Source organism: Salarias fasciatus, chromosome 18 (genome assembly GCF_902148845.1).
Source record: "Salarias fasciatus chromosome 18, fSalaFa1.1, whole genome shotgun sequence".
NCBI lineage: Eukaryota > Metazoa > Chordata > Actinopteri > Blenniiformes > Blenniidae > Salarias > Salarias fasciatus.
In genome coordinates, this window is record NC_043762.1 from 6,381,711 (window position 1) to 6,395,981 (window position 14,271).

The 14,271-nt window shown below is 45.2% G+C and overlaps 2 protein-coding genes across 3 annotated transcripts in view; one reads left to right on the forward strand and one right to left on the reverse strand.

Moving 5' to 3' along the window:
* On the forward strand, positions 1-12,893 carry prkacbb (protein kinase, cAMP-dependent, catalytic, beta b). Of its 2 annotated transcripts, XM_030114346.1 has the most exons (11): positions 1-248; positions 7,839-7,847; positions 9,091-9,152; positions 9,971-10,099; positions 10,245-10,343; positions 10,414-10,496; positions 10,592-10,718; positions 11,407-11,502; positions 11,767-11,889; positions 11,970-12,134; positions 12,628-12,893. In XM_030114346.1, exons 1-11 carry the CDS (start codon positions 203-205, stop codon positions 12,751-12,753), a joined length of 1,065 nt encoding a protein of 354 aa, XP_029970206.1. In that variant the 5' UTR covers positions 1-202; the 3' UTR covers positions 12,754-12,893. The 2 variants fall into 2 exon arrangements, with proteins under 2 accessions (XP_029970206.1, XP_029970208.1); XM_030114348.1 differs by lacking the exon at positions 7,839-7,847 and having other exon boundaries at positions 2-248.
* The window catches only part of gpaa1 (glycosylphosphatidylinositol anchor attachment 1), a 19,341-nt gene continuing 16,117 nt past the window's right edge, over positions 11,048-14,271 (reverse strand). Inside the window, exon 14 of the mRNA XM_030114345.1 lies at positions 11,048-11,060. The gene's annotated coding sequence lies outside the window, so the exon portion shown is untranslated. The remainder of the gene's footprint in view (positions 11,061-14,271) is intronic.

Here is a 14,271-nt window from a genome sequence, read left to right on the forward strand (position 1 = left end):
GTCCGCTGCAGCTCCTGTAGCAGCAGCAGGAGGAGAAGGAGCAGCGGGAGCGCGCACTGCACCTCCTCGCTGTTTACCACCGCCTGCTCCGCCGCGGCTTCACCTGCTTCGTTTTAGGGGGAAAACACGCACTCATCAGCGGGGAGGTTCGCCGTAGCCGCCGCCGCCGCCGCCACCATCTCTGCTCCGGGTCTTCCGCACCATGGGCAACGCAGCCACCGCCAAGAAGGGCAACGAGCTGGAGAGCGGTGAGTCCGGGCTGCGGCGCGGCCCCGCCGGGGAGGGGATTCACGCCGCGGGGCTGGGAGGTCAGGAGCTCCGGGGAGCTCCGGGGGAGCTCCGGGGGGGAGCTCCGGAGCAGCGGAGAGCCGGGCTGGAGGAGGCGCAGGGCCGCCTCACATCCTACGACCCTCCGCCGCTCCGGACCCCCGAGCTCCTGCGGCCCGTGTGACGGCTGCGGGATGTTAGCATCCAGCGGCGGGGTGGAGGAGGCGGGGGTCACCGGGGGCAGGAGGTGGAGGAGGTGGGGGCGCTCCGGACAACCTGTTACCGCTCCGGGCCGCCCTAACCTCCTCCGTTAAGCCGCCCGGTAAGCGGCTGGCCCGTCACGGGGCTCCGGGAGCTCAGCTAGCCGGCTAACTTTAGCCGCGGGTCGGGGGGATTAGCCCTCCAGAAGGCCCCGCTCAGACCACCGCCTCCTCCGGCCGGACCCCGCCGCCCGGGGCCGGCCTGTCCCGGGGAGACATCTGGCTCACAGCCGGTCCTTCTGGGCACCAGCCAGCCCAGCTTTCTGGTTCCAACTCACACTTTTTATACTTTAATTTCCAATTAATGTATGTTAAATCACTTTCAAATGCAACTGAGAGCAGACGAGTAACTGTTACCGTCAGTAAAATGTCTCATATTGGATCATATACACTCAATTTACTGTAATAAAAAGTATTATAGGCAAATATTACTGTTATTTTCAAGTGTGTACTACTTATTAAGTACAATTTTCAGCATTTAAAATATGTTATGATCATAACAGGTGGTAGCAATGAACTATAAGAACTCACATTACTGTAATTACACAGTATGCTACTTGCATTACTTCTTTACAAGTCTGCACTGCACTGGTAATCTTCTTCACTACTCTTTAAGCCATATAAAAATATCAGTAATGGATTACATTATATTATGAATGAAAATGTACTTTTTCATTTATTGTTTTTAATTTGACTCACTGATTTTTTTTTAAGTCTACAGAGATGAGGTTAGTATTAAGCTACATGTCGATGTTGTTATAGTTAAGTAGTATTTCAGGTATTTGTACTTTGCTGAGAATTTCACACAATTTTAATTGGATTTAGCAGATTTTCTAGATTATTTAAAGCCTAAAAGAACACATGATACTGTTTTCTCCAAACTTTTAAAGCTGCAGTACGAATGGAATGAATAATGTCATGTTTGTGCTGTAGGAGGCGTCACTGAGCCGCTGCTCTGCGTTACTAAAACCAGCGTCTTCATCATATTTGTCCTTTGTTTCTGTCACATTCTTTTTCTGTCTTTGGTTTGAATGCAGTGAGAAAGTTCCAGTAGCTCACTGCACCGTCTGGTGGCACAAAGCGGTATTACAAGACTGAAACGCTGAAAAGCTTTCCATGATCGTTTGATGATTTAGACTAAAATTCATCTTGATGTCCCTGGCAGCATGGTTTCAGGGGGTGCATTAATTTCCTGGTCTTCTAGTGACACACAGCTGATTGTGAGCCCTTTAATGTAATCAGGATTTATCTCTTTGGGCCAACTTTTGACCCTTTGCTGAATCGTACTTTTCACTTATTTCACAATTCAATCTGTGTTTCAAATGGGCAGAAATCTACATTTTTGACCATTTTCAACAATTGAAACCAGTTTTCCAGTATGAACTTAAAAGGAACCAGATACCTTTCGCCATTGATCCTTAACTCCTCAGCATTAACTCCTCAGCCGGATGGGTCACTCTGTGTTCGGCCATGATCAGGTAGAAACACCTGAATCTAGTGTGGTATGACTGTATTAGAGGAGAGTTAGAAATGTCTCGTCGAAGTCTGAATTTGAAGCAGAGGCAGCGAACGTCCCGCTCTCCTCACATACGATGCATATTTTGGACATATTTCTCAAACTGAAGTTTTTGTGAATGAAATCAGACAGATTGTTCTCATTTGTACTCAGATAAAGTTTGGACTAGAACAGAATCTCTCTCTTTTTCCCGACATGCCGGCGTGCTGGAGCTCCTCCAAACACACAGTTAGATCTGTTCAATCCTGGCCAGATTATCCCGAATAGGCCGAAGATTCCCTCAAACACGGCGTCTGTTCGGGAGCGGGTGAACAAATCTCCTTTAACCTGCAGGAGATGAGCAGAAAAACCTCTCTGGACTGCGGTTCAGCTGCTTCCAACTCACATTTACATGTCAAACCTGGATTAAACTATCCAAAAGAGACTGAACTTTCATCAGAACTGGTGAAAAGTTCCATTTTTTTTCCTGCATTTGGTCTTAGTTTAATTTAAAAATACACATCTAGAAGATTAAAGTCATGAAAACATAATGAAAATGTTCAGACTTCGTCAGATCAGGTCCAACTGAAAGTAACGGGAGCTTTAGATTAGTTAAACCTGGATTAAACTTTCAGAATAAAGGTTTACATCACCACGGAGAGGATAACTTTATTATACACCGATGAGAATCCTAACAGGGACACTGCATTTCCACCTCACTGGATCTGTTAAACCTGGATTAGATAATCCTAAAGGGAAACTGTCATTTGTTTGTGAAATTCTTGACTTTTTGCTTTTTGTCGTTTTCTGTCCACATTAAAGCTTTAAAAATAAAAACAAATCAGTTTTTTGTCGTAAAAACTGCCTTTGTTCAAGACAATGTCTTAAAAGTACTTTTTTTTCTTTACATCAGTTTAAATGAAAATATTTGCACTTGTTTAATTCGGACTAAATGCTGATAGAGGCCAGATATTCATTAAAACTCTCCATGTGTTTGGAAATGTGCAGTAATAGTTTTAAGAAGTATATTTCATATCTATATATGAGATTTAAATTAGAACTACATGCTGAGAGAGGAAAGAGACTTTAAGCCGGAGGACTTTAAGTCACGCTGAATGTGGGACTGCAGGGAATCAGGTTTGGGGGTCAGACTGCACGCGTGCGTGCGTGCGTGCGTGCATGTGTGTGTGTGCGTGTGTCTCCATGCTTCTCCCCTCGGCTGCATAAACAAAACTCTTCGTGACCAAATATGGTGAAGAAATGACAAATGTTCTGTTTCCATTCATAAAACTGCGACCTACTACTGTCTCACTGCTTGTCCCTCTCTCTCTCTCTCTCTCACACACACACACACACACACACACACACACCCTCCTGCAGTAATCTGTGGTGAAGGTCTGTCCGGCCCCTCGTCACTCACCTGCCGCTGAGCAGCAGCTTGTCGACGGACCTTCGTCAGAGGATAAGAGGTTTTACAGGCTTTGAACACCCTGACATAAGCTTAACCCGGCCCCGGCCCCGGCCCCGGCCCCGGCCCGGCCCCGGTCCTCGGCCCGGCCCCGGCCCCGGCCCCGTCTCTGCCCCGGCCCTGGCCCTCCCGTGTTCCCGTGTCACCAGTCCGATCATCGCCCCGGGGTCTCGTGCACAAACTCCCAAATCCTGCCCCACATCAGTCGTGAATGCAACACCCGCAGGAGCTGTGCTGCGTTCAAAGACTCAGCAAACTGTGGGGAAAATGGCTGGAAATGACAGTTTATTTCCCGTCAGTCTATTGTTAGAATTATTTCATTTTGAGTGATTAAGTTTGTAAGTAATTTAAATCAAAAACACTGTTTCAAAATATTTCATAAAATCGTTTTCCTTTAAACTGTATTGTCACAAGTAAAAAAAGAACATTCTTAAATATCTGCACTTTTTCAATAATATTTAACTATAAATCATATTTAAATATTTAATATTTAGTGTAAAAATCTGTTTGAATTCCTTTTAAATTAATCCCTCAGAAATGGGACCATATCTTAAACCATAAGATCCACTGAAATCTCATTAATTTGAAGTATAGTGCCTGTAAATCCGTACTGTTTTCATGAGAGCATTTTAGAATCATAATGTAAAAATAAAAATAATAACTTCTAGAGATGGGACAAGATCTCGTGTTATGAGATCTCGCGAGATCGAAATACCGCGAGATTGAGTACGTTTATGTGTACGTTTTTTAACTGGAATATTGACGGAATAATACATTACATGGCGCACACACAGCCATATAAAGATGTGCAAAACCCCGAATATGCTCATATTCATATTTAAAAACCCGGTCGAAAGGGACATGAAATACTGTTCTGCGCATGTTCTATCTGCAAGGAATCTTGGTCTTTTGAGCACACAAACTACTTGTGATACAGTTTGATTGCTACGACATAAATAAAATGTGCGGAAACGATCGTTCAGTTCTTCTTTTTTATTGAAAAAACGGTGCATCGCATGAACATTTTACCACGTCTTGCCGGCTCACACTCTTTTTCTAACAACATGCAAGAGAGAGCCTGCAGCGGCTGCGGCGCCCTTCTTGTTCTGTGGTGTCTGTGTAAAATAAGGTTGAACATGCAAACAGCACACCTAGTGGCATGAAGTGCAAATGCAGTCATGGTGTCGTCTGCGCGCCTCGGTTTGAATGGGAATAGGCGAACTAGGTGAAGGTGCAGTGTACTGGGGGGGGCACCGTGGCCGTACAAGGCCCCCCCCCCCCCCCCCCCGTCTCGTCTCGTGGACTCAATCTCGTGAGACATCTTGTCTCGTGGAATTTGTGTCTCGTCCCACCCCTAATAACTTCTAAATATGAAAAACAGCCTTAATGATTTGTCTCATACCTTTAGAGTTTACATTTCTTGTTATTTCTGCTGATTTATCATAATAATTCAAATATCAGTTGTAGGGCTGGGCGATATAGGCAAAAAAATAAATCTTGATTTTTTTTTTGCTTGAAATCCGATAAACGATTTTAATCAATTTTTTTCTGTGTAAAGAAGCACAATTAAACATTTTTTCAAAAATAGGATCTTTGATCGAATGGCAAAACCTCAGCATTTAACTGTATAGGCAATATAGTTATACTACTAAGGTAATTTTAACAAAAACACTTGCATGGGCCTTGAAATAAAGAAATAAAAGGAAAACTGGAAAAAAATAAACAATTTATAAAAAATCCCACACAGATCAAATTTAAGCGCTGACAAAACACGCAACCTAATTTTCATTTTCATTTTTATCATACCGTAAATCCTCTAATAATTACCTGTACTCCATTAAAAGCCCGTCTCCTTTAATGACCGGGTGCGGTATAAACGGTATAAACCCTATGCAATATAAATTTGGCCCACGGTGGGGATTTTGGTCATACTGCCCAACCGCGATAGCACATTATGTCCTCTAGGTGGCAGTAATGCAACTTTTTAGATGCCCGGTTCCCAGAAGAAGTAGTACACAACAACAGCGATGGTGGCGAGCAGTGGACAGACAGAGGAAGAGCTCGTGAAAAAGATTGGTGCAACATCTATAACCGCAATCTGTAACTGGCGGCCCACCGCCCAAAAAACAGTATCTGGCCCGCCAGATGATTTTGAGAATTTGAGGCAGCTGCTTCACGGAGGCAGTAACACCGTCCATTAACCCGTTAGTATCCAGCTCCTCCTAAACCGCCTTCATTACCTCTGAAACACCTGGAAACCCTCTGATTCAGTGAACAACCGGAGCCCTGCAGCTCCTGCTGCCTTCAGGGACGCGTCGTAAAAGTAGCTGCTGATAGACGCTACCGGTGCCTCAGTCAGCTGTTAGCTTAGCCACCCACGAACGGGGATCAGTCAAAAAAAAAAAAAAAATTGGCCTGACGCCAAATCAAGTTGCCGACCCCTGATTTGTCATCTGGACATGGTTTGGAGTCAAAGTAACTTGACTTCTGTTATTTAATAGTTTAAAAACTACTTCCTACTTCCATGCGTTCACCATGTGCTATGGTAACCATTAAAACACTGTTATGCTGAAATTTATATATCAAGTTATCCCGTGATATAAATTTTCGGGCATATCGCCCACCGCAATGTAACACACAAAGACCGATACCGGGAGAAATTACGGATTTCAGGCTTGCAGCATGGCCCGTACTTGAAGCCAGCCCCCCTGTTCCAGCCATGCACGGCTGACACTCAAGAACCCCCCAACCTGGAGTACGCCGACATTTACTGCTATCTAATCGACAGTTCTTTGGCGTACACAAAAGCAGCGATGAAGGTGTACAAGAGCCTGGGTTCCTACAAGTTTTTCGTTTCCGGCTTTGTGGGAGCACTGGGACAACACGGACAGCGTTCTTGTAAAGTCTCAGGTGTGTAGATCTGCTAACTCGCACGTCAGTGTTAAACTCCAGGCCAAAATGGACTTGTTCATCACAGAAGTCATTTTAACCCGTTCGGCCCGACGGTCCCTGAAAATCCATATGCAACAATTCGACGCGCCCCCTGCACCCGAACCTCCCGACACAAAATGCAACACAACGCAAGATCCGTGTGCTCCACCCCAACATATTGGATATCATATGAAACTAGGAAATCTCCACTTTAAGAGACAGCAGGCAGAATATTCTCTGAGCCGACCGCCTCCCGTCAGCGGCAGAACAAACCCAAAACCGATCTTTACATTTCACAGCCAACACCTCAGATCGCATGTTTCTCACACACTTCTTCACCAAATCTCAACGCTATTCACACCAAACACAACATATTTTGTGTCTTTACCGTTTTGTGATCTTTTTCCATCTATTCACGCTCTCCTCTGACCAAAATTAGGGGCATAATCCTCTCGAATAGTGAAAGAGCCTCATACGCCCGAATGTTTGTTTTCACTCCAACATGACGGCGACTACCCGGCGTGCATTGCGAGGCTGGGTGTATGACGTCAGCTGCAAATACTCTATAGTGCCCTGTATGTTATACAAAGCAGTTGATACCACATCTGGCCAGTAGATGTCGCCCTGTGACACCAGAACACTGAGACGTGAAACTGTCGCCGCGATGAAGACAATAAGACGACCGATTTACAGACTTCATAGTTTCAGAGTACGTCTTTAGGTGCAGTGGTTGTGGTGGATGGTGTCAGGGAGGTGTTGGGTGGTATCAGGGGTCTGGTGGCCACCGGGGGGGGGGGGGGGGACGGGATCAGTCAGCCAGCCTTGAAGCCGTGTAAGCCGCCGACTTGACTTCCTGATCACTTGTCTGTGTTTACTGTTTATAGATGACACCAGCTGGAGCAGCGCTCGCTCGGTGTGTGTGTGTGTGTGTGTGTGTGTGTGTGTGTGTGTGTGTGTGTGTGTGTGTGTGTGTGTGTGTGTGTGTGTGACAGTCATATAGGACATATTTAAACAGACTTGATCGACAGTGTTTTTTGTCATTTCACTTTACTGAACTCAGATTCCAGCTGGCTTTTCCAGAGCTTTATCTCAACAATGTGACGCTGAACGTTGTGATTTTCTATGTGTGTGTGGGTGTGTTTGTGTGTGTGTGTGGAGTGTGTGCCGACGCGTTTGTCCGTAGAGAGCCTCACTCTTCGTTTCTCGCCCGTCTTTGAGAGAAGCGATGGGAAAGTGATTCATTGTGTGAGATGAACCAGTCTGCTCCACCGGTCCGTCCGGCGGCGCCGTGTTTGACTCCCGCAGGTTTCTGTGTGTGTGTGTGTGTGTGTGTGTGTGTGTGTATGTGTGTGTGTGTGACGCTCTCTCTCCTGTGTGTCTCCCTCCATGTGGGTGGTGTTCACCTGCTGGGTATCAGAGACCTTCGGTAGGCTCCTGCTGGATGTGCCTGCTGCTCTGCTCCGCCCGGCTCCGCTCTGCTCTGCTCTCTAACCCTTTTCATTTGGTTTTCCTCTCATCTGCTTTCTGTCACTCTGGATTTCTGCTGCTGTCTTTCTGCCATTGGTTTGTTTTGCTCGCTGTTTTTTTGGTAGAGGAGCCTGTACTTCCTGCTGTGGCCCCTCCTCTTCCTCCTCTTCCTCCCTCTGAACCAAGCAAACTCCGTCCTGTTTCACCATCGGGGCTCCGCCGAGGCTCAGCAGGGCCTTTCTGATTCTGGACAAGAATTCCTGATTTATTCAAAAAATATAAAATGTATTTATTTATTTATTTTTTTTAAAAACACCATTTCTAGCTCATACAACAATAAAACAAGTATCTTATATATTCTGAAGAAATCAGTGGAGGGTAAAACTCAAATAATGTCCAGATTTGTGAAAAGAGGAGGTAAACTAAAACTAGAATAAGATTTGCAGTTGTGGACTGATTGAATAGATATTTCAATATTAAAAAAAAAAAAAAAAAAAATTACTAGCCTGTTTCTTGTTTTCAGCTTTTAGGTCTTAGAACTGTAAGTTTGTCAAAGTCCCAGACACTGAAACAGATTTCAGTTTGTTAAGTTAAACATTTCTAATATATTGGACCAAAACTCCAATTGATAATTATTTATTTATTATTAGTAAAATTAACTAAATGTGATTCTGTGGAAAATCTGTGCAGCTTTTTTAAAACAGTAATTTAGTTTTGGTGCAGTTTTTGGGTTGATGTGACCGGCTAGGCTAACATGCTAGCAGCTGATTGATGTGAGGCTAACATGCTAGTGGCTAACTTGGCTGGCTAGTGTGCGATGGAAAATAAACGAAACTGCTGAAACATTCACAATGCCGCCGTACAGTTTACAATAAAAAAAAAATCAAAGCCAACCCCCTGGTGGCGCCCCCCGGTGGTGACAACAGGAAGTGCAGGGAGTTTGTCTGCCTGCCTCTTCCTCTGTGACGTGCTCGTTTTGGTTTAGACTTTTTAACCTTTGATTTCCATCCAGATGAGAGTGGACTGTGCTGTCTTTTCTTCTGATTTACCGTTTCTGCCCTCCCCCACCACCTCCACTACCCCCACTACCCCCCCCACCCCCACCCCCGTCCCCCGTCTGGTGAAATAGTTTGACTTTAATCCAGAGACGATGCTTTAAACGAAGCAAACTCACTGATTGACTGTTTCTTCTCTGTGTTCAGTCAAAGAGTTTCTAGCCAAAGCCAAAGAAGATTTCTTACGGAAATGGGAATGTCCGCCACAGGTGAGTGTGTGTGTGTGTGTGTGTGTGTGTGTGTGTGTGTGTGTGTGTGTGTGTGTGTGTGTTTTCTGTTTCAGTTATAATCAAGGAAAATCCAATAAATAATAATAATTGTTGTTGTTGTTGTTATTACTATACATTAAACAATTTGTTTTTCAAAACTGAACACAAAATGTATTTAATATTTGAGTTCATTTTAACAATAATATGTTAAACTTGACGGAATTTGAAAGATTGATTTTTTACATTCTCAATTTAAATTCTGACATTTCCATATTAAACATGTTGATGTCAATATTTTTTTTCATAATATTTCCTGAAAATCAACCTTAGCTTAAATTATTATAAAAAAAATTTATTTGACAGTCTCATTGAAGAAAATTATCTTCATTTCATTAAAAAAAATTCATTAATTTTGAGTAATGATATTCCTAATACAAAAAGCTTAAATAGACCTAATCAAAAATGCAAGTGCTTTTAATAGAAAGACAAACGAACAAGGCCAGATTTGTCTTTTTTTACTTAATTTAGAAAATGTGATTTAATCCCACAGATTATTTTTCTTTTAAATATTTCAATGAATTTTAACTTTAGTCTAAAAAAAATGTAAAAATGTACTTTATGTACAATTATACACAGAATTTAAAAGAAAATAAGAAATATTTTAACAAACTTTTATTCCATAGATTTACCATAAATCCCAGAGATGATTCTGTCAGCAGTGTAGTTTCCGTCAGCTCGTCTGGTCCAGAACCCGCCGCTGTTGAGGAGGTAGGAGGAGCAGAACGCGTTGATGGAATCGGAACCTTCTCCCCCTGCAGAGCACCACGTGCCTCGACGACTTCGAGCGGCTAAAGACGCTGGGAACCGGCTCCTTCGGCCGAGTCATGCTGGTCAAACACAAAGCCACAGAGCAGTACTTCGCCATGAAGATCCTGGACAAGCAGAAGGTGGGAGGAGAGCGCTCACAACTCTCTCCTCAGACCTGTCCTCTGAAGAGCATCAGTATTTTAACAGCCCCTACAGAAAATGGCTCTAAACGCAACTTTGATGAAAAAACCCTGTTGCATTCTGGGTGTTTTCGCTCTACTTCAGGTGGTGAAGCTCAAACAGATCGAACACACGCTAAACGAGAAGCGGATATTACAGGCGGTCAGCTTCCCCTTCCTCGTCAGACTGGAGTACTCCTTCAAGGTAAGACGCGCCGCTCCCGTCCGCCTGGCGCCACCCGGAATCTGACCGGAGACCCTTCCCCCCCCCGCAGGACAACTCCAACCTCTACATGGTGATGGAGTACGTTCCCGGAGGAGAGATGTTCTCACACCTGCGGCGGATCGGCAGGTTCAGGTAGGAGGCGGAGCGCCGCCCCGGCTCCGCCCGGCTCCGCCCCGGCTCCGCCCGGCTCCGCCCTGTGGTTTGACTCCCGCCGTTCTCTCCTGCAGTGAACCTCACGCCCGCTTCTACGCCGCTCAGATCGTCCTGACCTTCGAATACCTCCACTCCTTAGATCTGATCTACAGAGACCTGAAGCCGGAGAACCTGCTGATCGATCACCACGGATACATTCAGGTCCGAGCGCAGCGCTCCCGCCTCTCACTTTACTTCCTGTTTCACACTAAATCACTTAAAAAAAGAAAGGAGATCATTCCGTTTATTTCAACCTGCTTTATAATTTTAACTCACCAGTCGTGAAAATTCAAAACTAATCTTCAAGTGTCAGAATATTTCCATCATTTTTCAGATGGAGTTTCATTAAAAAGTTCAGAACTGTTGAAAAATGAAGCTCTGATGAATGAAGCAGCTCTTTAATACATAAAACATTGAAAGTAACTGTTAGTATAACCTGCTCTGTGCTTCAGCTTCACTGTTAACCCTGAAAATTCAACCAAGGTTTTTATAGTTTCATTCAAACTGACATTTCTTCCCTTCATTTCAGATAAAACTTTTTGTTTTATTCTTCTTAATTTAGTGTACACGTCATGAAAAATATAACTGTTCCTTTTTTTTTCTCACTATTCACCATTTATTTTTCACTATTTCATCATCATCGGCCATAATTCATCATAATGAACATTAAAAAATTCTTTGAACTTTTTACTCTGTGAGATCAAAGAACTGGAAACTTTTTTTCTTTGATGTTTTCTTCGGTGTGTGAAAGAAGAAAGAGAGTTAAATCAGGTGCAAAGAGATACAAATATGGATGACCTCCTCCTCCTCTTCCTCCTCCTCCTCCTCCTCCTCCTCCTCCTGCTTCCAGGTGACAGATTTTGGATTTGCTAAGCGGGTCAAAGGTCGGACCTGGACGCTGTGCGGGACGCCAGAGTACCTGGCTCCAGAAATCATCCTCAGCAAAGTAAACCTCTTCTTTTCTTTTCTTTTTTCTTTTCTTTTCTTTTCTTTTCTTTTCTTTATTTATTCCCTCTAAATGAATCTTATAACATCTGAACAATCACTGGTTTTTTTTCTTTGTATAGTTTGAGATTTTTCTGTCGTCTCTAGAAAAGCTGCACAAACTGAAACATCATAATGATGTGTGTGTCTGTGTGTGTGTGTGTGTGTGTGTGTGTGTGTGTGTGTGTGTGTGTGTGTGTGTGTGTGTGTGTGTGTGTGTGTGTAGGGCTATAACAAGGCGGTGGACTGGTGGGCTCTGGGCGTCCTCATCTACGAGATGGCAGCAGGTTACCCCCCCTTCTTCGCCGATCAGCCCATCCAGATCTACGAGAAGATCGTGTCGGGGAAGGTGCGTTCGACTCGCCTCCGCCCGGGCCGTCACACCGCCGCCGCCGCCGCCGAACTGACGTGCTCTTCCCGTGTGCGCAGGTTCGATTCCCGTCGCACTTCAGCTCGGACCTGAAGGACCTGCTGAGGAACCTGCTGCAGGTGGATCTGACCAAACGCTACGGCAACCTGAAGAACGGCGTCAACGACATCAAGGGACACAAGTGGTTCGCCACCACCGACTGGATCGCCATCTACGAGAGGAAGGCAAGGGCACACGCAGCAAACACACACACACACACACACACACCAATCATGTTTGTGATCCAGTAAAGTTCAGCTGTGATCATTTTAAGTTTGTTTTTTTTGACCTTTGACCTTTGTTAACTGGTTGACGAGTCGTCCTGAAAACTCAGCAGAGGGTTGAAGACTCAGTTTACACACAAACACTCTCCTGATTCCCGATGTGTGTTTGGTAAATACTGAGTGGAGCGCACACGCACACACACACACACACACACACACACACACACACACACACACACACACACACACACACACACGCAGGATGTTTGTCTGGACTCTAACTGCACTCGTCATCCCAGCGTTGACCACTAGAGGTCACTGTGTCTTCAGAAAAACCTCCATCACTATTGGATCTGACTGTTTCATCTTCTCAGTGCATTTTGACCTAGAACACACACACACACACACACACACACACACACTGCCCGCCTGTTAAAGTGTGTGTCTGCCGCAGGTGGAGGCTCCGTTCATACCAAAGTGCAGAGGCCCCGGAGACACCAGCAACTTCGACGACTACGAGGAGGAGGAGATCCGCGTGTCCGTGACCGAGAAATGCGCCAAGGAGTTCGCCGAGTTTTAGGCCACGCCCACACGGATATATCAGGGAAACCAAGGGGATGTTTGCACTCTTCTAAAGACTCGGGACGGAGCGGAGACCATCTGTTTTCTTCAGAGGTGGTCCTCTCACTGTCACACACACACATACACACACACACACACAGACACACACACGCCACCTTTCCTTTATTTTCTACCCTCCACCCTTTCTTTGGTTTTTTTTACTTTGAAGCAGGTTTTCCTCGACGTCCCAACCTCCACCTTAAACCGGGACACTCTGTGAGGCGTGAGGAGGAATCGCAGCCGGTACGGGGAGCGGGGGGGTCCGATCAGGGCCGAGGGGGGGTGGGGGTGGATCTGGTCCTACGTACATATCCGTCAGTTTGTGTTAAAGCATGACCAAATAGAAAGGACCCCTCCCTGTCTGACGTCTGCCTCAGAGCGTGAAGATCTCTGGAGAACGGAGACCTGCGGCCAACACAAGTTCTTTAATCAGTACGGAGAACCGAACCTTCAGGGTCACAAACGCAGGAGCGTCTGGCTTCAGGTCTAAAGGTTCAGGAGCTAAAACGGCGATGTTTCTGTATTTCCTGGACTATAATTGAAACCTTTAGTGTTGATTAATCCTTCGGAATGTAGGGTTCTTACCACCTGTGGCCACTAGATGTCACTGTACGACAGCAGAAAGCTGCAGAACCCTGTTTTAACAGAACATTTCTCCACAAAGATTAATGTTCTCAGCAGAATTTTAAAACTAGTGCTGTCAGTTTTAATTGCGACTAATCGAAGGAGGGCAGTAAACGATTAATTTTTTTGGAAAATGCGATTGAGAGCATCATTTGTGAACTCGTTAATCAAGCTTCAAATGAAGAATCTTATCCTCATAATTCACCCGTTCTGCACAGGGATGAAAAAAACAATGAGGTCCCAATGACGGGAAAATGACTTTTATTTCTTTTCGATGACAGCCTTCCATCGATTGATGCGATTTAAACGGACAGCGCGAGTAAAAATGTTCAAATGAAGAGTTCAGAGGAAGAAAACAGAATGTCTGTGTTCTGAAAGCAGAGGAGCTGACTGAGCTGGATCATCAACACATCTGAACACGGACAGTGAAGTCTTCAACTTCTCCCCTGATTTTCTGGCAGATCGGATTTATAGTCCAGAAAATATGGTTACGATTTCAAAAGCTTTAGTAGCTGATTGTTATCAGGTTTGCGTTGAAATGGTGACGGTTCCAGGTTTATCTCCAGTCTGGACTCCCGTCATACTCGGTCCGGCCACCGGGGGGCTCCCCGTCTCCCCCGGCCTCCTCCTCACGGCTCCGCCCGTCTCGCCTGGAGTTTCTCTGTTCCGGCTTCGTTGTGTCCTGTTGTCCGTAGAAGACTGAAGCGTGGAGCGATGTGGAGCGGCGTCGGCCCCGAGCCCCCGCAGTGTTAGACGAGAGTTTTATTAAAGCGTTTTACAGAAAGCGTTGGGGGAGGGGCGGGAAGGCGGACCTCCCGGGAGACGCTCCGTCCGTACGTTTGGCATTATGAAA

Coding starts and splice junctions, on each gene's coding strand:
- prkacbb (XM_030114346.1), top strand. CDS start 203: ATGGGCAACGCAGCCACCGCCAAGAAGGGCAACGAGCTGGAGAGCG. Junction 9,153..9,970: donor AATGGGAATGTCCGCCACAG/GTGAGTGTGTGT, acceptor CTCCCCCTGCAG/AGCACCACGTGCCTCGACGA. Junction 10,719..11,406: donor ATCACCACGGATACATTCAG/GTCCGAGCGCAG, acceptor TCCTGCTTCCAG/GTGACAGATTTTGGATTTGC.